This window comes from Bufo gargarizans, chromosome 6, assembly GCF_014858855.1.
Source record: "Bufo gargarizans isolate SCDJY-AF-19 chromosome 6, ASM1485885v1, whole genome shotgun sequence".
Taxonomy (NCBI): Eukaryota; Metazoa; Chordata; class Amphibia; order Anura; family Bufonidae; genus Bufo; species Bufo gargarizans.
This window is the reverse complement of record NC_058085.1, coordinates 100,428,310-100,455,770: the sequence shown is the minus strand read 5'-3', so window position 1 is coordinate 100,455,770 and position 27,461 is coordinate 100,428,310. Positions and strand designations below refer to the sequence as shown.

Sequence of the window (27,461 nt, the reverse complement as noted above, 5' to 3'; positions counted from 1 at the left end):
GATTGTCCTAATGTATTTTTGGTACAGCTGTATATATGATTTTTTAAAATATTTATTTATATTTTTTCACAGGTTTCTTGCTACGGGAGAAATTCTGTCATCGCTGCATTACCAGTATCGGATGGGAAATTTGACGATTTCCAGTATGGTCTGCGATACTTGCCTTGTGGGAGGTATTGCGCGAGTATTACATCCCACATCCAACTACAGAACAGTGGCTTCAGATTGCAGACAAGTTCCTGGAAGTCTGCCAATTCCCTAATTGTGTCGGAGCTGTGGATGGGAAACACATAAGGATTGTAAAACCTTCCGGAAGCTGCTCTGAATTCTATAACTACAAGAAATACTTTTCAATTATCTTGATGGCCATTGCAGATGCCAATTATCGGTTTATCACTGTTGACATTGGAGCTTATGGGCGGACAAATAACTCGATAGCTTTCAAAAACTCAGCAATGGAACGCCTCCTGTATTCAAAGGACTTTAGATTGCCACCACCGAGACCTTTGCCAGGTACTGATGGACCTCCAATGCCATTTGTGGTAGTAGGGGACAAGTCGTTCCAAATGTGGAGAACCTTATCAAGCCGTACTCTTGCCATGACTTGCACTGCTGTAGCAAGGAACAAGGGGTCGTCATTGATGGGCGGTAAGTGTCACTGAGGTTCCTGGCCTCGGTGAGGTAAGAGATTTTTTTTCCCTGAAATGTCATTATTGCAGTCTGACACTTCAACTGGTTAGTATGGCTGTAAAGCTGATCCAGGGTGGCGGTCGGTTCCGGGTCCATCTCAAGAGGTGGGTCAAGTGCTCAAGTGCTGCTGGCAGTTCTGTAGGGGGAAAAAAGTTAATAATTGGCCTTAAAATACATACTGCATCCAGGTACTATGCTATGGCTACCTCCGACCGTAGGGGGCTGCCTGAAACAGAGGGGCCACATGCTCCTCTGTCTCAGACAGCCCCTTGCACTAAGAGGGAGAGAACAGTTGTCCCTCCGACCATAGGGGGCTACCCAAAACAAAGAGGCCAAACGCTCCTCTGTTTCAGACAGCCCCTTGCACTCAGAGGGAGAGGGGAGCAAACGCTTTTTCCAGTCCCCCCAAAAACATAAAAAATTACATTCTTAGTGCCAGCGTCCATCTTAGGAACCCCAAGCGATGCTCCTCCTCCGCAAATAATGAAGAAGACTACAATAAATTACATATCGATTAATGCAAAGAATACAACTGTATTTCAAACTCCGAGCATTGCTTGTAACTTGCTGCGCAATTCGCCTTCTCCTTCTGGGTGTGCTTAGATCCTCGGAACCAGATAGTGAAGACATCTGTACGAGACATAATATAAGACCAAAGGGAGATTAAAAATTGTATATGAACATGAAGATATCACATTTATAAAATATTTATTTCAAGAACTTATAGTACTTTGGAGTAGAGAAGCTCGTTGCAAGGGGGCCCACTGAGAATTATCGCCCAAGGGCCCACATGAACCTGGAGCCGTCCCTGGGCATGATGGCAGATGTGAGGCACGGCGGCTGAGGAGAGGCATATGGCAGCTGATGAGAAGCATGGGGTATGACGAGAAAAACGGTGGCAAATATGAGGCATGGGGCTCTAAAATAAGGTCAGAATGGGGGTCATTCACATTAGGGTCTGAGCAAAGGTCTGATTGTGGGTCTGATCTGAGGTCTTGTTGGGGTCTAGCAGAGGTGTGATTCTGGGGCAGGGCTTCTTGGAAAAAAAATAGGTTGTATAGCTATCTATATTTGTATATATATTAGGGCTGCAGCTATCGATTATTTTAGTAATTAAGTAATCTATTGATTAATCCAACAATTAATCGAGTACTCTAATAAGAAAAAAACTAATAAAAAATAACATTTTCCTTTATAAAATGTCATCAGACCCCCGTGCCATCAGTCCTCTGTGCCATCACCCTCCAATGCCATTAGTCCTCTGTGCCATCAGCTCCCCCATGCCATCAGTCCCCCCTCAGTGCCATCATCTCCCCCCAGTGCCATCAGCCCCCCTAAGTGCCATCAGCTCCCCCAGTGCCATTAGCTCCCCCCAGTGCCATAAGCGCCCCCATGCTATCAGCTCCACCATGCCATCAGCCCCCCCAGTGCCTTCAGCTCCCCTATGCCATCAGCCACCCTCAGTGCCATCAGCTACCCCCATGCCATCAGCCCCCTCAGTGCCATCAGCTCCCCATGCCATCAGCCCCCCTCAGTGCCATAAGCTCCCACATGCTATCAGCTCTCCCATGCCAATAGCCCCCCCGTGCTTTCAGCTCCCCCCAGTCCCATCAGCTCCCCCATGCCATCAGCCCCCCTCAGTGCCATCAGCTCCCCCATACCATCATCCCCCTCAGTGCCATCAGCTCCCCCCAGTGCCATCAGCTCCCCCTCTCAGTGCCATCAGCTCCCCCCAGTGATAGATAGATAGATAGATAGATAGATAGATAGATAGAGAGAAAGAGAGAAAGAAAGAGATAGATAGATAGACTTTAAAACTTTCGATAATTACCATTTTGTTTGTCTTCCAAGATGGACGATCAGAATGGCAGCTGGGGGAGGGGACAATTCTTGAGCCATTTGGATTCGCTTCGTCAGGCAGACAGCAAAATGCTGCAAAATGCTGCAGAGCGGAATGGAGACTGAACAGAGGCAAACTGAGGCATTCTGAGCAGATCATTTTCCATTCAGAATGCATTAGGGCAAAACTAATTTGTTTTGGCCGCTTTTGAGAGCCCATGACTGATCTCAGAAACGGAAAGCTAAAACGTTAGTGTGAAAGTACCCTAACTCTGTAGCATGCCTCATTAAAAGGGTTTCCGAGACTTAAATACTGATCATCTATCCTCTGAACAGGTCTACAGTATCTGATTGGTGGGGGTCTGACACCCGGTACCCCCCCCCCCCTTCCCCCAATTAGCTGTTTGAGAAGGCACCGGTGCTCCTGAGAGAGCCGCGGCCTGCTCACCAAGCACAGCGCTGTACATTGCATTGCGCCGGTGTTTGGTATAGCAGCTCAGCCCTATTCACTAGTCCATGCTACTGCAAGCACCACTGCCTGAGGCATGCTACAGAGTTAAATGTTATGATTTCTTGTTAAAGCACTTAGGGGGTCATTTATTAAGACCAGCGTTTTAGATCTCCAATCTGAGATCTTCACCCCGCAGCCCGGAAACCGCTGAAAAAAATAATGAGAACGAAATTGCACTTCTGTGGTTATTTGGGAAGATTGCAAAATGAGCTTAGAGTAAAACTCACAGAGAATCACTCCCATCATTGTTGCTGCTCATGCACTGCCACTGAGAAAAAATTACACTGTGATATACTTTGAAACTGTACATATTGCTGCTATTTTTACTACTACTCCCAATGTCAATTCACCAAAGAGAATTCATTATTTATTGTAGCCAACGAGACTGCTCATTGACTGCATCATCCTCCCACTGACCCTTGCTTCTGCCCTACTGTTTTGCACCCATTGGTCTGACATCAAGGGCACCCCAATCACCATCAGGAAGGAACCTCCAGAAAGTCAAGAGTGTTCCCCGAGAGAAGAAAGGATGCACCCTTCACCCACTGGACAGCCTCAGGGTGCGTTGGAGTCAGGACAGCCACTGTGAATTACCTCTACAGGATACATGATTGCTAGGATCCACATAGATCATGAGAATGATGCTCCTAAGTTCCCTGAATGAATGGAGCAGCAGTCCCATTCATTCTCTATGAGTCAAGTACAGCACTCCGCTGGCAGTCCCATAGAGGATGAATAGAGTGTCAGTGGGCATGCTTAACCACCACTCCATTTATTCAGGGAATTCAGGACCTCCATTCTTTTGATCAGTGAAGATCCCCCAGATACTTAACAAAATATCCACTGGATAAGGATGTTTATATCTTGATCCATCCCCTTTAAGGCTGGGTTTCCTCATGGTGGTAGTGTGCCATGATGCCAATTCCCCTGTAGAGAACATGCTTTTACCATGAATTTTACAATGTAGTTATTGACCGCACATTTTTTTTTACAGCTATGAATGATCATTTACAATCATTGCCCAGAGAAGTGTCGGACTGGGATCCTTGGGTCCACCAGAGAATATTATTCTCAGGACCAAATCCTTATACCATCTATAAAGTATAATAAATGTTAAATCAAAGAAGTAGACACTAGAGGTAAGGGATTTGCTTCAAAGTCAGCTTCCAACGTTTTTCCATCTCCTGGACCTTTGGGGCCCACTATGGTGTTAGAGCCTAAGCCCACCACAGGATCTTCTGGTACTCTGGTGGGCCAGAGTAAACATGAACAGCAATCAACATGGAATCATGCACTTGTTTGTCATTCATCACATCTTGTCTACTGGCCTAAAAATCATTGTTGTTGGTCAGACACATCAACACATGTAAGCAAACATCTGTCTGTAGCTTGCAATAGAAACATCTGAAAAGGGGGAAAACGAGCGATCATATTTACAAAGAAAAAACACCCGAGTATTGTTACATATAAATGCACGTAAAGGAGCACTAATCAATGTGTTATGTAATTGATCGACACTCCATATAGGCACTTTATCTACCTACAGTATGTATATGGACCCATACTTAGAAAAGAGATGGTACCGGGATAAACCTTGGGAAAAAGCAGGTGGGTGCAGTATGATGCTTTTGGGCAATGTTCTGCAGGAAACCTTGGGTCCTCACATTCATGTTGGATATTACACTGACATGTACCAACAAAAAAATATTTGTGTAGACCAGGTACGCCTTATGGCACCAGTATTCCCTGGGTGCTTATGCACCCAGCTGACAGCTGCAGGTTCCCTCCAGAATCCAACTACATTGCCGTCCTTTGTTGAATTTTGCCGAGGGGCATGGAAGCCAGTGGGTCCTTGCCCTACTGCTCACCCTTATAGATTACAAGCCACTATATGAGGCAGTGTAAACACAGTGCAGGGACAAAAGCATCTCAGGTCACAGGCTGGAATAGGCGCGTGGCCTGCACCGTAGATGTCGGCATGAAACATGACTGAAATATTTTAGTTAGTTATTTTAGCCACTAGGGGAGCATACTACAAAAGCTACTGTGGGGGTCCACTGGGTCCACTGTAGCAGGGCATTATTACTACTGGGAGCACTATTTTGTCTGCAGTATGGTATTTGGGGCACAACCAGCACAGTATTGGGGCTGGCAACAGGATAACAATGTTGGGGCACCAGGATGGGGAATTTGTGTTGAGAAGTGGGGAGGATGATGGAAAAGTGAAGGAACCTAAGATGTCTGTGTGAAAAAACTCTGCAGAGACAAAATGTGGCTGAAAGAAGTTGTCCTGGCAGACTGGGCCAAATGGAGAAGATGAGGAAAAGGAAATGTCACTGGTTATGCAATAGATATGTAGTGCTGTATTATCCTGGATGTTTGGTAGCCCTGAAAGACGAGGCAGCATGCTGATGGTAGGACTAACTCTGTGCTATGGCCTGCATCTCATCTCTTTAGCCTCTTTCTTCTTATCTTAATTAGAGACAACTAGAGGATGAAGAGGACAGAACATTGCAGCTTATGCTATGATGCTGGGGCAGTATTTCACGCTGTACTCTGGTATTTGGTTCTGCTGAGGCCGAATTTTGTGCTGCAATGTGGTATTTGGTTCCTGCTTTGGCGGAACTTTGGTACTGCTGAGTCCGCCTACTGGTGTTGTCCCCTCCTACTTGTGTTGCTCTGACTTCTGGATCTGCCTACAACATGGAGGCCACTTCTAGGTTTGTTCCAGAACCACTTTATGTTCTAAGTCGCCCCCTGTTAGTAACTTAGGACCCCGGGGGTTGTCGGCTCTAAGGCAACCCCTTTAATAGCCCATTAGCCCACCTTAAAGGCACTGCTTCAGAGTCTAGCAGAGTGTGACTCATTTATGAAAACAGGATCAGGTCAGACCTGGCATTATGTTTATTGTTTAGAGTTAAGAGCAGATCTACTAATTCATTGCCCATTGATAAATCTTTCACATACTTCACTGCATTAATGCTGACCCTTCTTAGCCAATCAATAGAGACAAGAGCGATCACATGATACGGACCCGCTTATACCAGTTTCCATCCTACATTTTAATATGGCTCTCCTATCTGTTCTTTGAGGGCCGTTTTACTTCATGCAATTGTATCAGATACAGATATTCTTAGTAGGCCTGTTCAAAGGTTGGTTCTAAAATTATGAGACGTATCTACAGCATGAATATACTAGACGCACCCATTGCATGCCCACAATTTCTGGTACTACCAGTTTTGCACAAGAAACGTACCATCAGGACAAGCCCTCCTAAACTGGTGCCTCTGTAGTGCTGAAGTTGCTGACGCTTACTGGCCCACCAATGTGTCAGTCAGGGGTCAATTGAGGGGTTAATAAACTTATGTTATACACCATGGGTAGAAAATCCCAGGAGCCGGGTACCCAGTGTGCCCAGAATAATTACGCTATGTGCAATGCACTATAAAGTAAACCCTTTGTAATTAAATCCGCGTCAATAGACTCTGCATAGAACCATATAGAGTCTCCCATCTATCAGAAATGCACTGTATAGCTCATACCAGGATTCATTACTATGTAACTACGTTGTCTGATCGGATTTATGGAAATAGGAAATGGGTTCTTTCATTGACATCCTGCTCACCCGTCTTTCCTTGAAGGACCAGACGGCAGTTTACAGAGAAGCTTAAGTATTGAGGTCGTCTGTCTAATCACAGGAGGGCAGAGGATGGCTGGAGGTGAGAGATAAGCAGCAGTGACCTGAGTGATAGTACCCAGGTGACAAGGATTCTAACTACATGAGTACCAGTAAGTACTGCAGAGATTGTCACCCTACCTGAGGTGGCCTTAATTTCCTTGAAGTCAAATAAGAGGAACGTAATACTAGTGCTATAAATGGTAGGCATTAATAATGCTACTTTCACACTTGCGGCAGGACGGATCCGACAGGCTGTTCACCATGTCGGATCCGTCCCGCGGCTATTTCGCCGTGCCGCAGGACCGCCGCTCCGTCCCCATTGACTATAATGGGGACGGGGGCGGAGCTCCTGCGCAGCACGGCGGTGCACGGTGAAAGCCGCCGGACTAAGAAAGCCTGACATGCAGTAATTTTAGTCCGGCGGCCTTTCGCCGTGCTGCGCCGGAGCTCCGCCCCGTCCCCATTATAGTCAATGGGGACAGAGCGGCGGTCCGGCGGCACGGCGAAATAGCCGCAGGACGGATCCGACATGGTGAACAGACGGAAATGGCTAAAAGAGATGCCAAATGTGCGTTACTGTTGCACAGAATCCATTTTTTTTTTACAGGATCCCATATTTCAGGGATGCCCAACCTGCAGCCCTCCAAAACTACAATTCCCAGCATGCCTGGACAGCCTACAGCTTTTATGGCATGCTGGGAGTTGTAGTTTTGCAACAGCTGGAGGGCCGCAGGTTGAGCATGCCTGCTATATTAGTTTTTTTCTGTTCTGACAGATTAGAAAAACGGAATATGGCCTCATGCACACGACCGTGCCGTTTTTTGCGGTCCACAAACCGCGGATCCTCAAAAAAACAGAAGCCGCCCGTGTGCTTTCCGCAATTTGCGGAACGGAACGGGCGGCCCATTGTAGACATGCCTATTCTTGTCCGCAAAAACGGACAAGAATAGGACATGCTATATTTTTTTTTGCGGGTCCTCGGAATGGAGCAACGGATGCGGACAGCACACGGAATGCTGTCCGCATCTGTTGCGGCTCCATTGAAGTGAATGGGTCCGCACCCGAGCCGCAAAAACTGCAGCTCGGATGCAGACCCGAAAAACTGTCGTGTGCATGAGGCCTTAAACAGTGATGTGAACTCTCCCTAAGGGCTCATGCACACTGACGTATTTTTTCTGTAATGGGGCCGCAAAAAATGGATATGACTCAGTGTGCGTTCCGTGTCCGTATGTCCAAGTGTCTGTTCCGCAAAAAATTATGACATGTCCTATTATTGTCTGCATTACCGACAAGAATAAGACTGTTTATTAAAGAAGGGGCGTTCTGTTCCGTAAAATGCGGAGCACATGTGGCCGGTATACGTGTTTTGCAGATCCACAATTTGCAGACCGCAAAACAACAACGGTCGTGTGCATGAGCCCTTAGACAGTCTTTCATTAAAAAAAGGACCACTAGAGGGCACAGTGGCACACATGCACCTTGCTGTGTAACATTGCCCCTGAAGTGAGTGACTAGAATGGAAGAAGTGACATGCGCAGTTATGAATGGAAGATGTCGGTAATCTCCTTCCTGTGTCTCTATGGGGGAGTATCCTGGAATTTTTGACAGGTAACTACCCAGTTATTGGGAAAAGGGCAGAAGGAAGAGGTGGGAAATAGTATATTTAGCCAGGTCTGGTGGGGGAAATTCCTGCCCAGACCACTGTACGTATATCAAGTGCCTGTATCTATAATGTGACCTCTATTGGGATGGGGTACCCCAACATCAGGATGCTCTATATTATGGGCTATTGAGCTAATCTTAATAGTTCCCTGAAGATTCTGATATTATCAGAAAGGGAAAACGTGTTGGGACTTTTTATTTATGTCTCTAGGGTCATCCAGTGACTTTACAGGTGACAGTCTCCATAGAGTGGGGGCACCCTTATCAGGGCGGTTACTCCGAAGATAGGGAGAGAATAGGGACAGCACAGTCCATCATGCTACTCTACCCTTCAACCCACAGCAACTGCGGCAAAAAATATGACTAAATGAAATATAAACTGAAACCTGGAAGAAGACCCACTGCCATTGGAGATGAACACCATGGTAGGGCCTACAGGTTATACAAGGTTGGGACACAGTGGCGCCTGGATTCCATGGTATAGAAACCTGAACTTCCAGCTGTGTGCAAGTGACCACTAACTCACTAGTCACTTTTAGCTATTTTGGATGTTCCCCTGTATTTAAAAATCTGCATTTAGAGGTTGGGGTTTTTATCCTATTTTATGTTTATTAAAGGTTATCTTTTAAATAGGTCATTCTTGTAGCGATAGTGGTGGAATAGATTTGGCAACGGAAAAAATATATATGGTAAGATATGTCTGAGCATCCTTTCTGAGAAAGACAGATACGTTTTGCCTATTTTAGTGTCACTGCTGTCTACAGTAAACCTCTACTGATATCTCACTTTTTGCATTAATTGTGTTACTATGTGCATTATTTCTGTACTATGACATTATTATGTGCATAATACCTGTGCTGTAATATAATATTTTTTTTTTCTGTGCTTGGTGACATTTTTGTTTGCCATATTCCTATGCTAGGATATCCTTGTATGTATTGTGCCTGTGCTGTGACATTCCTGTGCAAAGTATACTTGTGCTGTGATTCCACTGTGTGCGTTATTATTGTGCCGTGGCATTTCTGTGTTTATTGCTAGTGACTAGTTTAAACTGTATAATTCCTGCATCATAACTTTACTAAGCAGACTGTCCTTGTGGTATGACATTACAGTGTAAACTATCTCACGCATGTGACATCACTATGTGCATTATTTCTGTACTGTGGCATAACTGTGCGCATTGCCCCACTATTGTGACATAAATGTGTGTAGGTTTCTGGTGCTGTAAGTAACAAGTAAGTTCATTAAGTTAATCTATTACATTGCTATTACTATGTATATTGTCTTTGTGCCTGTGCTATGACTATGGTGTAGCTGGCATTGTGACATCACTGTGTGCATTATTCATGTGCATTAGTGAAAATACTGAAAAAACACATATCTTATAGTAGAGATCTTAATGATCTAAACTTTTGCTGTCTTTGGTCGGGGAGTGTAATCATGGTGAAATAGGGCTGATGTAAAGACTTATGGTTCCATGTCTCACCATTAAAGGAACCTGTTGACCTCCCCTCTCATCACCATACTAGCCATTTCTTATTATGATTATTATTTATGGTCAAGTAGTAGTAGTAATAACCACACTTCTGTTAGCTCACATAACCACAGCAATAGTGCAGCTTCAGAAAAAGCCCTCTTCTCAAGAAACCAAGAAATTGATTTTCTGTGTATATTATGCAAAGCTAAAGAAGGTGTTCGACCCCCACCACAATTATAGATAGGGCTAGGAATCTGCCCTGCCCAAAGAAATAAACCCACTTATCTAGTCATCAGAACTCCATTCCACAGCTGAGGATCCTGTCCCCGCTGTTTCTGGTCCCTGTGGACCAGAAATGTGTGACATCTTGTCTGTCATCACAAGGCCTGCTACCGTTATTCACTGCCCTCAGCAGTGGCATGTGACAGCTGAGGTCAGTAAATTGCTGCAGCAGTCCACAGGATAACAGATAGGACATCACTAGGGTTGAGCGAACACCTGGCAGTTCGGGTTCACCGGGTTCGGCCGAACTTCGCCGCAAAGTTCGGGTTCAGACCTGAACTTGACCCGAACTTGATCCCGAATCCCATTAAAGTCAATGGGGACCCGAACTTTGGGGCACTAAAATGGCTCTAAAAAGTCATAGAAATGGCTAGAGAGCTGCAAAAGGAAGCAAAATAGGGACAATTGCCCTGCAAACAAATGTGGATAGGTAAATGAATTAAAATAACCTAGAATTAAAAAAAAGAACTAGTAGGCGGAGGTCCAAGTGGAGTAGGAGGTTAAGGAGGCGGTGGACATGGCGGTGTAGGTGAAAGCGGTGGTGGAGGAGGAGGTAGCCAACACTATTTTTGTAGTTATTTCATTTTTTATTATTTTTTTATAAATTTGGGAAGACCCCAAAACATTGGGAAATGTAAAAAAGAAAACAAAGAGAAAGTGCGCTGGAGTATAAAAATGGCTGGGTGCGGGCGGTATACTTGTCTATTCTGCACATCGCATTGACAATTCCTGTGGAATCCATGCCTGGTTCATTTTAATGAACAGGAGCTTGTCTACATTGGCTGTGGACAGGCGGCTGCACTTGTCTGTGATCATCCCCCTGCCGTGCTAAACACACGTTCGGACAATACACTGGCTGCAGGGCAGGCCAGCACCTCCAAGGCGTAAAGGGCAAGGTCAGGCCATGTGCCCAATTTGGAGACCCAGAAGTTGAATGGGGCAGACCCATCAGTCAGTACGTGTAGGCCTGTCACCTATGCAGAGCAGGTGTACTTCACGCAATGAATGGGTATATCACATGCACCTAACTAACAGACAGATTAACTATATTAAGTTCCCTGTCACGTATGCAGTGCAGGTGTACTGGTTATGATTGAGAACTTCCAAGTTTGAAACATGTTAACCTGTGGTGGAGGGTGGTGAAGATTGAAGCTTGTACTGTTATGCCGATCTACAATAAAGACGACCAATACTGACGGATGCTGGAGAATTTTCAGTGCAAAGATGGTGTATTGCACCCACAAAAAAATCGCACTAACACTGTCCCTCACTTCAGCTGCCTGCTTTCTGTCCCTTCACTACTGAGAGATGATAGGGCGGTGCTATACGTGATCTAGTTTATATAGAGGCTGGGTCACATGTTGCACCGGCCAATCACAGCTATGCCATTAGTAGGCATGGCTGTGATGGCTTCTAAGGGCACAATGCTTAAAAGCTTGTTGATTGGCTGCCCTGCAGCCTTTCAACAAGCTTTATTAAATGCCCAAACACCGAATTCAAACTTTTCCGGCAAAGTTCGGGTTTGGGTCCGGGTACCAAAAATCGTAAAGTTCGGTACATCCCAAACTTTACAGTTAAGGTTCCCTCAACACTAGACATCACACTTCCGGTCTACAGGGGATGCTATAAGGAAAGGCGGTACTAGGAAAGTGGCTTTATTTCTTCAGGCAGAACAGATTACAGGCCATATCTACAATTGCTATTGGGCTCAGTCAACCACTTTAACATTTTTTTAAAGAAAAGTCAAACAACAAAGGAAAGTCCTGCTGCATTAATGTGTTCTTGTTTTATGCAAAGAGTTAATATATTCTTCAGAATAAACTTCAGATAAGAAAATTACTGTAAAACCTGTAGGTGGAGAAATTGCCTTTTGGTCATAGGTAGGTTGCCTGCTCACCTTAGGTTATATGGTGAAACCTAAATAGTCAATGAATAAAAGCCTTAGCTCTTCTGATCAGGTGCATCCATGGAAGGACTATTATAAAATACAAGAACAAGAGAACATTACCCTGTGGACAGATGTATTAAAAAGTAGTGGAGGCAATCTCATTATGCAGGTCTTACCTAATCCGCATACTCCAATAAGTAAGTGGTGAGCAAACAAAAGAAGAACGTTCCTCATCTAGTTCAAATACAGGAAATACAAGGCTTTTCAAGGTCTTGCTGAGAAGTTAGGGTAGGAGTAGCGTGAAATTCTGTAAAAAATATCACAGCGATAGGGATTTGTATATCTCAATATGTAAAATAATGGTCATTCTTATGGGATAGAGCAGCTAATTGGGTTGTGAACTCTGGTTTAATAGATGGGGCTTCCTGATTAGCCAGAGCATTGAGCAGCTGCAAATATTATCTCACTCTCTCTGGAGGACCCAGCATGTCCATGCTTTACATGGATAATCCCTAGACTTCAATGAACATTGTGTAATTCTTTATTTCTTGTAAGGGAATGAAAGACTCGCTATGTAATTTTCCCGTGAAGGACACCATGTGATCATTTTATCTTAAAGGCCCCCTTGTAACAAAAATGGCAAAAACACAAAATAAAAAAGTGGAATTGGGGGTGGCAAATAATAAAAGTGGACTTTAGTTTAAAAAATATATGCAAAAAATAAGCAGGGTATCGCATTTCAAGGGGGGGGGGGGGTCTCCCTTCTTCATCAGACACATTTGCATTTGTAACAAAAAGGCATTGCTCAAAGCAGACAACCATTTTAACTATACACTAAGCATTCGTTATAAAGAGAGATATTGTAGAGGTGCCAAAACTCAACATCCAGTTATGACAGCATTGAAGGATTAGTCTACCTTTTTCACCCACAACATCTAAACTAGAGCTAGCCATACACCATCAATGTATGTGGTCAAACCCCGCAATTTTGATAGATTGCCTGACCTTCTGATTTGTATGAGGACCTTATGATTCTCCTCAAGCCAGATGTTGGGGAAAAGAAGGGTCAGGCTGCTCATACATGCTGGATATCAACATGACGATCTTTTAGTTATAGGGGAGGTAAGTTGCCCACCAGAGCTGTCTGACAGCAGCTTTCTCCCCTCTCTCATTCACAATGCTAAGGGTATGTGGGGTATCGGGAGATACCGAAATGAGAAATGAGCATTTGGAAGACAGTTATATTATGTGTGACTGGCTTAAGCTATCAAGTGGGCATGTCATATTCAGGCATATGCTTATCTCTAAAAGACACAAAAGCACCATAGATCACATACAGATGTGTCCTAGGTCAACCGAAGAGCTCACCTGTAGGTGAAGAATACCCTTTATCTAAAACATACAAAGAAGAGAGAAAGGCTGTTTCACTGCAAACAGATGACAGATGTTCCTCAATGATTGCCCATGATGAATGTAGTCTCTCACAGGAGTTTTCAGTGAAACAGGACATACAGTAGCCAAGGGCAAACAAATGGCTCTCGTGTCTATTCAGGGAGTGTACCCACATAGCTTTGACAGAAACTTGTAAAAAGTTAAAACAAGTATATACAATAACAACTAGCAGAAAAAAAAAGAAATAAATATATATATATACACTTTTGATTATCCATCAAACAGTGCTATGAAGAAGGTGCTCATCATAAGGTGATCATCTATCATTTGTGCTGTGCAGATGGCAATAAAAAGAGATCCCCCATAACAGCCAACACTTCCCTGGCAATGACCCAAAACTCCGGAATTCGTGATTGAGATAACCGGTAGTTTATTCTCAGAACACATACGTGTAGCACCTATATGCTGCTTTATATAGGTTTTGCTGTAATCTAATGAAGATCCCAAGTTATGCTTGTTGGATAAAAATCAAAGTGCTTATTTCAGTCAGTGAACATTCCTAATTGTCTGGCTGTTTAGGGTAGGTTCACATCTACACTAAAAGTAATCCATTGTTCTGGCAGAGAAACAGAGCAGATATGAACATAGCCTCACAAAGCTTGAATTCGTTGTCTGTTAAAGCTGGCCTTGCACATTAGATGAAATTCGGCTCAACCTTTCAGCTCAACCCTGGCTTGCCATCAAATGTGTACGGTGGCATTGTAATTTGCCCCAGATGTCAGAGGAAAGAAGGGTCAGACACAGAGGCGTAACTACCATAGTGGTAGACCATACTGTGGGGCCTAGGGCAAGAGGGGGCCCAGTAGGGATCATCCCCTCTTCTACTGGTAGTAAAAACTTGGTCAGGACTCTACCCTCTAAAGGAACAACTTTTAGCAAATGAGCCAGTGGAAAAAATGGTCCAAGGGTCATTGAAAGGGCTTTAGGTGGAAACCTTTCTGCCCTGTGTGGGGGTCCTGGTTTGATCCTTGTTATGGGGCCCTTACTTCTCTATGTAGCCACTGGTCAGACATGTCAAATAATCCAACACCAGAGGTGTCTGACAGTGACTTTCTACTCTCTGCCTATTGACAATACATACACATTCGGCCAAGCTTAGCAATACTAGTCAGGCAAATGAACTTTAGGCTGACATCTTAGGCCTCTTTCACACTTGCGTTGTCCGGATCCGGCGTGTACTCCACTTACCGGAATTACACGTCGGATCCGGAAAAACGCAAGTGTACTGAAAGCACAAATGCTTTCAGTGTTACTATGGCACCCAGGACTATTAAAGTCCTGGTTGCCATAGTAGGAGCGGGGAGCGGGGGAGCGGTATACTTACCATCCGTGCGGCTCCCGGGGCCCTCCAGAATGACGTCAGAGCGCCCCATGCGCATGGATGACGTGCCATGCGATCACGTGATCCATGCGCTTGGGGCGCCCTGACGTCACTCTGGAGCGCCCCGGGAGCCGCACGGACGGTAAGTATACTGCTCCCCCGCTCCCCGCTACACTTTACCATGGCTGCCAGGACTTTAGCGTCCCGGCAGCCATGGTAACCATTGAGAAAAAGCTAAACGTCGGATCCGGCAATGCGCCGAAACGACGTTTAGCTTAAGGCCGTATCCGGATCAATGCCTTTCAATGGGCATTCATTCCGGATCCGGCCTTGCGGCAAGTCTTCAGTTTTTTTGGCCGGAGCAAAAAGCGCAGCATGCTGCAGTATTTTCTCCGGCCAAAAAACGTTCCGTTCCGGAACTGAAGACATCCTGATGCATCCTGAATGGATTTCTCTCCATTCAGAATGCATTAGGATAATCCTGATCAGGATTCTTCCGGCATAGAGCCCCGACGACGGAACTCTATGCCGGAAGACAATAACGCAGGTGTGAAAGAGCCCTAAAGTGTATGGCATGTTTAAAATCAGCTGTAGATAAATCTTTCAGGAGGTTGTTAACAGGAAACTGCTAAAACATGTTCTTAAGAGGTCCTTAAAGGGAACCTGTCATCAACTTTATGCTACCCATACTAACGGCAGAATAAGATAGAGACAGGTGAGTTGATTTCAGCGGTCTGTCATTTAAAAGTTAAAAGTAAGTGGTTGCCGAGAACCAACATCAAAATCATTGCAGGCCGGGCCTGGAAAAGTCACAGCCGCCTGAGAAGAGTCATGGTTAGTCATAAATTCCTGCCCACCTGCTGATGATTGTCAGTCTTCTACCTAGTTTTCTCCCTTTCTCTCTAGGAGAGAACTGCCAATCATCAGCAGTTGGACGAGGAGAGCAGGAGATTAGGAATAACCAGGACTCTTCTCAGGGAGATTTGACTCTTTTCCAGGCCTGGGCTGCAATGATTATGATGCTGGTTCTCAGCAACCACTTACTTTTAACTCATGAGTGACACACCGCTGAAATCAGCATTTCTGTCACCATTTTATGCTGTCCTCAGTGAGATTAGCATAAAGTTAAAGACAGGTTCCCTTTAAGGCAGAACCATGTGCACAGAGTCTGTCTGGAGGCACACTGGTTGGGAAACACTGCCTTAACCAATCATTTCCAGGTATTGACATGGTGCAGCACAATGGTGCCATATTATAGAGGAATTCTTTTCTAAAAAGCAATATTTCTACATAAATATACCTTGACATGTTCACACAATGGTTGTAATAAAGCAATAGGTACAAACACATCTTAAAAAAAGATAAAATAACGGAACAAGCTCTTAACATACTGAAAAGAACGACAGAGTTGCACATTTCTCAAATAAATAATTGCAACAATTGTTCAAATTAAAAATAATACATTTTTTACACAAAATTAAAACAACATAAATATATTTGTGATATCAACAGCAAAACAAACAAAGCACACGAGTCAGTATACGGAGCCTAGGTGTCTGTCTACAATGCTGGCACTGGACCACTATACTGAAAAGCACTAAAACAAGGAAAACAATTATAATGCCAGGATAATAAACAGAGGCACCCCGCAGACTGTAGAGTGGCATGTGCAGCAAAACACTATTAATAACAATAACTCAGCGGCCTGTAAGCAGCAGACATTGTGAAACACCCTACAACTTTATTTTAGAATCCAATCATGGAGTTCTGGTTTGGCTGGAAGCCTGGGTGGATTTTTCCTAAAAAAAGACATATTTTCTACATCCTCTTTATATGATTTCTGTAGGCAAAAAGAGAATTAAACTGTAACTGTTTATATTCCTTTAAAGGGAATAACCACAATGGGTTGGATACTGAATATACAAGGTGAGTAGTCCTGAACATTTTCATAATATGCATTAATTATTATTATTATTTCTTCTTAATATTGAAATTAGGAAGGCTATATGAAGGGCCAATAAAATTACATGAAAATTTGAATGATTTGTAAACCCGAAATTATAATGAAGAAAAAATTCCAAAGCCACAGGAAAGACAAATGAACACTTCAAGCCTACCGGTGAAGTCATTACGGTAATTGGCAAATGGCAACCAGACAACAAATCCTTATGACGATTATATCTAAAAGAAATCAAACCAGCTTTCAAGGTATCCACAAGTGTTATGAGTTATGGATTTTGAGGACATTTTTCCTGGAACAGTTGAGAGCTTATTAGACACAGGATGTTGTACACTGGGGGCAATTAAAGTTTCTGGCAGACGAAAGACCAACTGTACTGCTTGTCAGTTATCACAGAGGTGCTAATGGAATATTAAAAAAGGGCCAAACTGGACTGCTTTCCCAGGTAATGAAGAGATGCTAACAGAATGAATGCATGCCACAGCGGGTATTCTCCAGGCCACAAAATGTTGTTGTATATATCAATAGACCAGAATATATACTTCAAAACAGCATTGTCATAGCTCATGTTTTGTAATAAATGACTTTAGTTCTTATTATTAGGGAACTTGGGTGCTTCTTTGGTGTCTTTCGCCATAATTTTCGGCCTTAGGAAACCTACCAAATTACATATTAGTTGAAAAAATATTATTAATAATAATAAATACTATTTCATATTTCTATTTGGCATGTCTGTGTCAGTAAATATATCCTGTAAAACTTGCCAGTCACATAAAAGGGAACCTGTCATTACCTTTATGCTGACCTCACTGAGGCACCATAAATTAGTGACAGAAATGCTGATGTCAGCGGTGTGTCACTCATGAGCTAAAAGTCAGTGGTTGCCGAGAACCAGCGTCATAATCATTGCAGCCCAGGCCTTGAAAAGAGTCAAATCTACCTGAGAAGAGTCCTGGTTATCCATAATCTCCTGCTCTCTCACCCATCTGCTGATGATTGTTAGTTTTTTTGGAGTCCTAGGGAGAAAGGGAGACAACTAGGTAGAAGCCTGTCAGTCACCAGCAGGTGGGCAGGAAGAACAAGAATTCATGAATAACCAGGACTCTTCTCAGGTGGCCGGGACTCTTTTCCAGGCCCAGTCTTCAATGATTGTGATGTTGGTTCTCGGCAACCACTTAACTTCTAAATGACAGACCTCTGAAATCAACTCACTTGTCTCTACTTTATTCTGCCGTTAGTGTGGGTAGCATAAAGTTGATGACAGGTTCCCTTTAACTTTCCCAGATATGCCTACAAGTTTTTGACTCACATTAGAGTTATGCCATAAAACCTTCCACTTTTTGCATGTAATTAGCCAGCCTCCAGTCACATGACTAAGAAGAAGGTGAAGGGGGGCTGGCTAAGACCCGTAAAAAAATTGCACACTGTAAACCACAAAAGGTGCAGATCTCCGGAGATGCACCAAAATTTTAGATCTGGCCAACTTTCCACTGTTCTCCCAGCTGTTCTCTCCCCACCAATCTAATTGCTATATGAATTATTATTTTATCCCTTTTATTTCTGTATTGTTTGGTTGTCTGTATGTCCTTTTATATCATCTTTTTGTAACCTGTTAGCACTTTACCTTTTTGAATATTGAATGTTAAATTTATTCATTTGTTCCTTGCTGCTGTAAAGGTACCCACACCCTCTAAGTACCGCTTTGCTGTGTTACTATTGAAGGTCAGGTTTGCCTGTCGTAGTATGCTAGAACACAGTGTGTCCTTGAGAGTTCTGTGTGTCTGTAACCAGGGAGTTCCATCTTCTGTACTGACGGATGGTGGCAGCACTGTGTGTAGATGTATGAACATATTTGGAGGTTGCTTCAGGCCTAAGTAGCTTAATGCATTAGGCAAGTGTAAAAAGCGAGGATGGAAGCAGAGTTCCCCCTTACAGTCACATACAAGGTCATATGGGCCCCCATTGTGCACAATCCTGACAAATAGCTTATGGAAAATACACTACATGACATTAACCCTTCAAAATTTTTGAAAAGAAACTCCATAAATGTACATACAGCTTGTGCTTATGCTAGTGACCTGGGGCTAAAAAGTGAGAGATTCATATTCCTTACTAGAGCTGGATACATTTTAAGGGCTGTGAAATATTTTGTGGACCCATTTTCTTTTTTATTGATAACAACAGAGAGAAGCAGCTCTTGAATCACTTGGATCACATCAATCCTCTCTATTGTACAGAAGAGTTCCTACTCTACACTAGTTAGTAAAGAAGAGAGCTCGCCTACGATGAACTGTCAGGCTGAGCAACCTGACAGGAGCGCTAAGTGCTGTAAGATGAAGGTAAGAGTAGGAGCATAGTCTATAGGGAGGCCCCACCGCCTCCTCTTACCAATCCTCGGCAGCTCTGCAGTGAGATGCTACCTGTCCGATTAATATTCTAGGAGAGTTTACAGGCAGCAATTTTCAATCATTCCTGAAGAAACCTTTTAATTTGGCCATATAATATCAGTAGAATGTGTATTGTGCGAATGCTTGGAATCAGCAGATTCGGTAAATTAAGAATATACTCTGGCTTGTTAGTTGTATTTATAAGAAAGCAAGGAGAACACTGCTGACAATGAAGTATCCGGACATCTACGTCTTTTTTTTGGGGGGGGGGGGTTCATATTATTAAAGGGATTTTCCAAAATTGACATATTGATGACCTATCCTTAGTATAGGTCATCAATGTGAGATCAGCAGGGGTCTGACTCCTGTGACCCTGCCGATCAGCTGTACGAAGAGGCTGTAGTTCTCTATGGGTGCTTAGGCCTCTTTCTAGACCATGTGAGATTACATTCATCAATCACATGGCCTAAGCGCAGCTCAGCACCATTTAACTGAATCGGCAGAGCTGCAATACCAAGCACAGCCACTATCCAATGTGCTCCACTGTCCTTGCTGAGCTATGAGGAGGCAGCAGCAATCACTGGAGGGGTCAGTGTTAAGGGGTGGGGTGCCGTGGAGGTCACTATTAAGGGGGCGGATGCTGTAGAGGTCACGTTATGGGGGGGGGGGATACTGTCGATATCTTTTAACAACACACACAAACATCAAATTAAATAGGTGAAATATATTGTCCTTTTCTTGATCAGTGGTGGTCTTCTCAAACAGATGGCCTTATTTCATCAATATAGTGGTGATAGAGAAAATGTGCATAGCTGTCATTCCATGGGCATTGAATTTTTTTGTATTTTACCTAGAAAACCCAATTGACATGATTATTTACCACTAAACTAGGCATCTCATGGCTTTAGGCAACATCCTACATCGTCTGCCATATACTGTATATTTTAAGTATGTCCCAATGTTTGTAATATTAATGACAAAGATGACCAAAAATCTTTATGATTGTCTGGACTTCCACATCACTGAGAGGATGTTGAAATCTGGATTAGCATTGTTGAAGTCATTATACAGACATCAGAAAAGACCTGGTACTAACAGTAAATCTCTTCTACCTGCTAAATATAGTATGCAGGCAAATGGGTTATGGGAAATGCCATTGAAAGGATATAGATATATATATATATATATATATATATATATATAATTCATAAATAGCAATCCTATTTTTAGGTGGACAAAAAATAACCTGCCTCACTATAATAAGCCACAAGTTCAGCCATGTGAACGCTTTTGACGCTATGCAACCATGTTGTAGGTTGTAAAAATATTACAAAAGTATCCAGGGGTACCTTCACGCCAAACAAAAATACATTCTAATTATATTTCTATCCAAATTGCTGGCATTTTTTTCCAATTACTGGATAACTGGTTCATTTATGAATTTTTTTATGGTAGATCGAAGATGGCTCCGTAAAGCCATCCAACCTGTTAGGCGAGTATGTCTCAAAGTTATACTCCTTTATGAAACATAAACTTTGGTTTATGTCTTACAGTAAAGCATGACCGTAACGTGACGTTGGCTGCTCTCGCCCCCAAACTTAGCAGTAGAATTACAGAGAATAGTCACCCCCACAGACTCCAGTCTGTACGGATGGGGATATTGGGTTAAAAATAACCCAGTGCTAAACATAGAACATAACATATTTCAGCCAGTCTGGTCCATTGATATTCCTTTTAGCATTACACATTATGTAGAATATTCATTAAAGGGAATGTACGTGGGCTATTGTGGCTGAGAATGAATCCCATTCAAATTAATAGATTTCAGCTGTAATACCAGACACCAGCCATGGGCACGAGTGGCACTGTTTCCGGTCTCTCAGATCTCATTTATCCCATGGAATAGCCTTCAGTGTGTCAATTAACATATATAAATCTATAAGGAGGTAAAGTCGGTTCCCATGGAAGTCTATGGGTGCACTATTTTAGCTCCACATATTGCTGTCATGCTAGGCCTGCATCCTGTATGTAAGCTCTGATCCTGGAACTTGCACCCTTAATACCCTTTGGGATTGCTTTTGCAGGGAAGGGTCCCTTGAGGTATAAACCTATGATCTTGTGCCTGCATCTGCAACGTGCTTCCCTCCAGGCAGGGCCGGTGCAAGGATTTTTGCCGTCCTAGGCAAAGATCCATTTTGCCGCCCCCTCATGTCACTCACTGCGCAAACGCTGGGAGCGTCACCAGCGGTTATGGTAGGAAAAAAGCACTGGCCCGTACGTAATTTTTCCCTACCCTAACGGCCGGCGAGGCTCCCAGCGCATGCTGTTAAATTTCCCTAACCCGTCGTTGTGCGCCTGCGCGGGGCTGCACACCTCCTCACGTCATGTCCGGCGCGACCGGAAGTGACGAGGGCAGGGAAAGCTCACGAAGTAGGGAAGTATAACGTTACACCTGGACCGGAATGACATCATATTCCGGCATCACAGAGGGCGCACGAGGGAGGAGTGGGGAGCTGCTAGAACAGCCTCCCTTGCTGCCCGCCTCCTTTCCTCCGGTAATTTACTTGCAGAGCAGGCACCTGCCATCAGGGTAAGCAGATGCCTGCTCTGCCATATTTAAGAAGGACCTCCACCTCCTGGCCCCCCTGTAACGGTGCTGGGGGCGGCTCAAGAGCCGCTCGCCCAGGTCTGCAGCCCTAGTCAGGGGGAGTCCACCAGGGCTCCCCCAGCAGGCCGGCGCTCGCTTATATGGTTGCACCAGCCCTGCCTCCAGGGCCAATCGTGTCCCAGATTAATCGGAATACAGAGTGGTGTGGTGGGGCCTCAATAATTTTCTGTGTGTCATGTTGCTCCTATCTGTAAACCATCACTACCCAGAGTTAGGCACTGAAGCAATAAAAGGGATGAGTAAAGGGGGAGGTCGAGAATAAGTCTAGTCTAGACTCTTATAAAGTTCAACAGCTTTACTTGAGTATACTTGCATCCAAACAATATTTAGGCTTTCTCTTGGTTCCATCAGGTTTTGGCGTAAACTGTCAGGCAAACTTGAAATGAATACTCTGCTGTGGTAAACACGGCTCTATTCTGGCAGCTGGACTTTCAGTCTATTCTCTATCTGTGGAGTGGGGTGCTTTTGGCTGCTGACACTCTGTCTGTAGATCTGTAAGGAGTCTCTGGTGCTCTATGAGCGGCTTCCCTCTGGAGAGACTCCTGCTGCAGGACATCTTAGCACATCTTTTCAGCTCCACTGTCTAGTTCAGACTGGAAAAAACTAGAGCAGCAACCTCTCACTTAGGTAGGAAATAGGACTGGCCCAGTTCTGCCAAAAAGGGGTAGAATGGAATGGTAAGTTCCATTCTATCTAAGGGCTCTTTCACACCTGCGTTCTTTTCTTCCGGCATAGAGTTCCGTCGTCGGGGCTCTATGCCGGAAGAATCCTGATCAGTTTTATCCTAATGCATTCTGAATGGAGTGAAATCCGTTCAGGATGCATCAGGATGTCTTCAGTTCCGGAACGGAACGTTTTTTGGCCGGAGAAAATACCGCAGCATGCATTGCCGGATCCGACGTTTTGCTTTTTATGAATGGTTACCATGGCTGCCGGGACGCTAAAGTCCTGGCAGCCATGGTAAAGTGTAGTGGGGAGCAGTATACTTACCGTCCGTGCGGCTCCCGGGGCGCTCCAGAGTGACGTCAGGGCGCCCCAAGCGCATGGATCACGTGATCGCATGGCACGTCATCCATGCGCATGGGGCGCTCTGACGTCACTCTGGAGCGCCCCGGGAGCCGCGCGGACTGTAAGTATACTGCTCCCCCGCTCCCCGCTCCTACTATGGCAACCAGGACTTTAATAGCGTCCTGGCTGCCATAGTAACACTGAAAGCATTTTAAAGACGGATCCGTCTTCAAATGCTTTTAGTACACTTGCGTTTTTCCGGATCCGGCGTGTAATTCCGGCAAGTGGAGTACACGCCGGATCCGGACAACGCAAGTGTGAAAGAGGCCTAAGGATCTCTATGCGTCTACGCTGCCCTCTGCTGGCAAACCAGGCACATTACATGAACATAACAGTTACATAGTAATATTATAAATGCACGTTGACAAAGGAATAAGTACACAGATGACATTATGGTTAATCCATTAGAGACAGTAGCAGGGTGTTTTGGGGTATTACACATCCTGTACCCTGACTCTATACTGTATCCTGTACCTCATTTCGAAGGACATGCCCTATTTCCATGGGTTAAACATGTGTTTATTGGTGAGATTGGAATCTCACCTCATTCTGCAGCAATGCAAGGGTTCATCTCTACTCCTGGTGTGATTCAGTAGTTCCTAGTGTGTTACTCAGCTTCTGTTATATATTCCTTGCTGTTTGGCTCACTGGGTGGTGTAGTGTCAATGTGTCCTTGTGCTGGTCTGCCGGCCTGTGCAGGTCCTGATGCTAGTCTATCTGCATTGTGGGTTCCTATTCAGTCCTGAAGTCAGTCTGCCTGCCACGTAGGTTCCTGTCTGGTCCTGATGGCAGTCTGTCCGGTTTACCACTATTGCAGTATGTTCACAGCTCTGCATTGTATTGCTCCAAGTCTCAGTTCAAGTACTCTATTTCTGCTTCATGGCTGTTAAAAAATGTTGGTCGTCCATGATTTTGGAATAAAGTTTCCATAAAAAAGAAAAATTCTAGTTGGCAACTATGGTGAAAACACGAATAACTTCTGTATCGATAAACCTACTTGAATAACCAAACTGAAAAGATAAAGAGTTGAACAGCAGAGAAGACCAATCAGATCATGTGGATGTATTGGTGTGTTCAGCTGGCCAATGAGGTCCTGCAACAATTGCATATTTAGACCTGTCTAACAATGATCCAGCATCCATCTCACTGTGTCACCCAGGTTAATTAAGATGAAATGTGAATTTTGAATTAAGACACAACTCATTGTAGTTAAAAGGAGCTAGATACACCTGAAAGAAAACTGCATGGTGAGGCCAATTTCAGACAAGCGTGTTACATGCTCCGCGTGGGAGGGTAAATTACCATAGCAAACTCTGCTCCTTTGACTGGACCGCACAACATCATAATGATTTATAATGCTGTGTGTCTCTGCCAGACCTCAAGTGTAATGACGCCATTATGTCAAGACTCTAAGAGCGCATTCTTCACACTGATACAATAATAAGTTGCCATAAAATGCCATTGCTTTATATTGCAGTTTTTTATACTTTGCTGTGAAAAATATAGCTCTGATAAATGAAGAGTAATATGGATCAAAATTATATATCACTGTAACTCTAGAATAAGCCTGTCTAACTGGTAGCCAGCATTGCCCCTGATATATGGATGAAATTCTTGCTAACCATGGTGTCCCCACAGCATAGAACAGAACTGCAGACTTTAGCCTACATTAATTCATACATTTATGCCAGTTTTGAGCGTAGACAGTGTTTGAAAAGTTGGAAATCCTGACATATGCAAAATTTACACAAAATTAAAATTTTCTGACTTTAGGCAAGCATGCCACAATAATAAAATACATTTGACACTAAACACTCATGCTTTCTTTTATTTTTAATAAAATAATCCTATCTTTTATTTTTAGACTGTTGTCAAAAATGCCCAAATGTGAAGTCACAAGAAAGTAGCAATCTCACTTAAGCCGCTCCAGAAATGGTCCAATAATATCGGACCCTCCCAGGTTCTGTCTATTAACTCTTGCAGCGGGCGTCATAGCCGGCAGGTTTCTGCTGTTTCTAACAGCAGAGACCTGCGGCTAAATACCGTGATCGGCAATAATACCGATCACAGTAATTAAAGCCTTTAGATGCCGTGATCAAGTGAGATCACGACATCTAAATGGCAAAAACCCAGAAGATCGTGCTTCCGGGGTTGTTACCGGCATCCTCTGTGGCCAGTGAAGATGACAGTAATTGATTTAAATGCGCTCGGCCTTGCAGAAGAGGCTGAAGGCATTCATGCTCCAATTCCTATTTTGGCCACCAGGTGTCAGGCAAACATAAGATTTGAGCAATAGTCAATAATAAATGCATTTTAAAAATCCATGATTGTCCAAAATAAAAAAATAAAAAAATTGATTTTTATACATTCAAATACAATCGTCAAAATGACTACAAAAAAGTAAAAAAAAAATATAAAAATGTAAAAAAATATAAAAGTTTAAATCACCCTTATTCCGTATAATAAAAAAAAAAACTAAATAGCAAAAAGTATAAACATCATCGGTATCACCGCAACGCAAAAATATTTTTCCAATATGGTGAATGGCGTAACAGAAAAAAGGGTCAAAATGGCCAATTTGCCATGTTTTCATTGCTTCTCTTACCCCAAAAAAGTGATAAAATGTGATCAAAAAGTCACACACACTCCAAAATGGTATCAATAAAAGGACAGATTGTCCCGCAAAAAATGAGCCCCACACAGCTCAGTAGATATAACTATAAAAAAATTCTGAGGATCAGAATATGGTGATGTAAATGTTTTATTTCAAAGTTTTAATTTATTTTTACACTATTTAGACATAAAAAAAAACTATACATATAAGGTATCGTTGTAATTGTACTGACCCAGAGAATTAAGGGCATGGGTCAGTTTTGCTGCAAACGGAATGCCGCGGGAACAAAACCCGTAAAACGGTGGAGGAATTGTGTTTTTTCCAATTCCACCACATTTGGAGTTTTTTTCTCGCTTCCCACTACATATTAAATGGTGGCATTATAAAGTACAACTTGTCCCGCAAAAAATAAGCCCTCATACAGCTGTGTGAATGGATATATAACAATTATGGCTCAATGTAGATAGGGAAGAAAAATGAAAACGAAAAAACCTCCAGTATCCTAAGGGTTAGATGTCTGTTTGCACACGGTACGTTTATTCCATGGTGATGGGCGACATACGTTCGTCTGAAACACGTAGCATGTGAATTTACACTTTATGGATCTTTTTATGCAGTGACCAATATAGAATTGTTTTATCCAGACGCAGTGCTGGATTTCTTTTTATCAGGAGTAGGAAAACTGCAGCAGCTTTTCTAGACAAAAGTGTAATGTGGCATAAAGTACACCAAAACAGATTCAAGCAAAACTGAGTTCAAATATTCCCCTCATGGTAAATTCCCATCATGGCCTAACTTGCTTGTTAGTGAAACAGATAAAAAGCCAGCTAGGGGTGCACCTAGACTTTCTGCAGCCTAAGTTGCCCCTCCCTCCCCAATGCCAATTTCATAACCTAAGCCCTTCCCTTCAGCTCATGGCCCTTCGGCTGCCCCTCTCGTGCCCCTACCTGGTGCTGCTTGAGGTGATCGCCTAACCTGGCCTCATTGGTGGTGCACCTGTAAGCCGTGTACCGGGGTGGGCTCCCCAGAATACAGCAAAGTCACGAACGAATGAAAGCGACACTGACACCAGCTTTTGTAAAACAGGCTCTTTACTATAACGGGATATCAAGCACACTCCCAAATGCAGAGAACATAAAATCAGATTACATACACTCAGCACGAAAGCTGAGACCTCTGTGTCGCACAGCATGGCGCCCTCTGATGGTAGCCAGAAAACACTTGGCAATTTACCTACTGCAAGCAGAGCTAACTCTGCCTCGCCAAACCTGTTATTACCCTGAAGAACAGGAACAAACGTGTGTGTGTGTGTGAGATACAGGCAAGCCCGCGGTGCGACACAGCATTTTACAATCTTACCAGACTATACAGTGATTTCCCCCTCCCTTTCCCCAAACTGAAATGTGACACGTGCCTAATATATATATCACTTTCGATAAACACGCTGGGGTAACTGTAGATTATGGTGAAATCCTTATGATAAACAAGCAGCAATTCTTGGTAGCCTGCCACTCAGCAACACTAACTACCGGCAGGTTTGATCTCAGTCTCTAGTGTTTAGGCACCAATCCTATATTGAGGTGCGAGCACGAGCTGTCTTACCGACCCTTTTTTTTTTTCATCAGATGATGTTGTTAACATGGAAAGCAGCAAGGTACTTCAGCACACATCCGGCCTTCTAGAGAAGATAGCGTTTTGTTCCACAGCTTCTAACAGCTTTCCTGGAAACAATCCTCTTCCTATGGACAGACCCTGGGACTTGGACTGGAATCAGCCTCCTTCAGCTGCAACGCCGATCACTCCAGGACTCCCTGACGCCTGGATGCGACCAGGTTCTGTACCACACAGTCCTTCTCTGTTCCTCTCAAGATGGAGGCAGAGGCAGCTTCCTGGTTCTTCTCCAACCCCACCTCCTATGAATATTCAAACACTTGTACATGTTAGCTGTGTTAAGAAACAGTGA

General features: G+C 43.7%; 1 protein-coding gene across 1 annotated transcript; it reads left to right on the top strand.

The window, feature by feature from the left end:
- The first annotated feature begins 362 nt into the window (after positions 1 to 362).
- On the top strand, positions 363 to 27,461 carry LOC122941999. The gene is made up of 2 exons (XM_044299493.1): positions 363 to 648; positions 27,124 to 27,461. Exons 1-2 carry the CDS (start codon positions 363 to 365, stop codon positions 27,459 to 27,461), a joined length of 624 nt encoding a protein of 207 aa, XP_044155428.1.

Bases quoted from the DNA above. Each gene is read 5' to 3' on its own strand.
- LOC122941999 (XM_044299493.1), top strand. From the start codon at position 363: ATGGCCATTGCAGATGCCAATTATCGGTTTATCACTGTTGACATTGGA. The intron at 649-27,123 runs GTAAGTGTCACT...TTTTTTCATCAG, and splicing joins GGGGTCGTCATTGATGGGCG to ATGATGTTGTTAACATGGAA.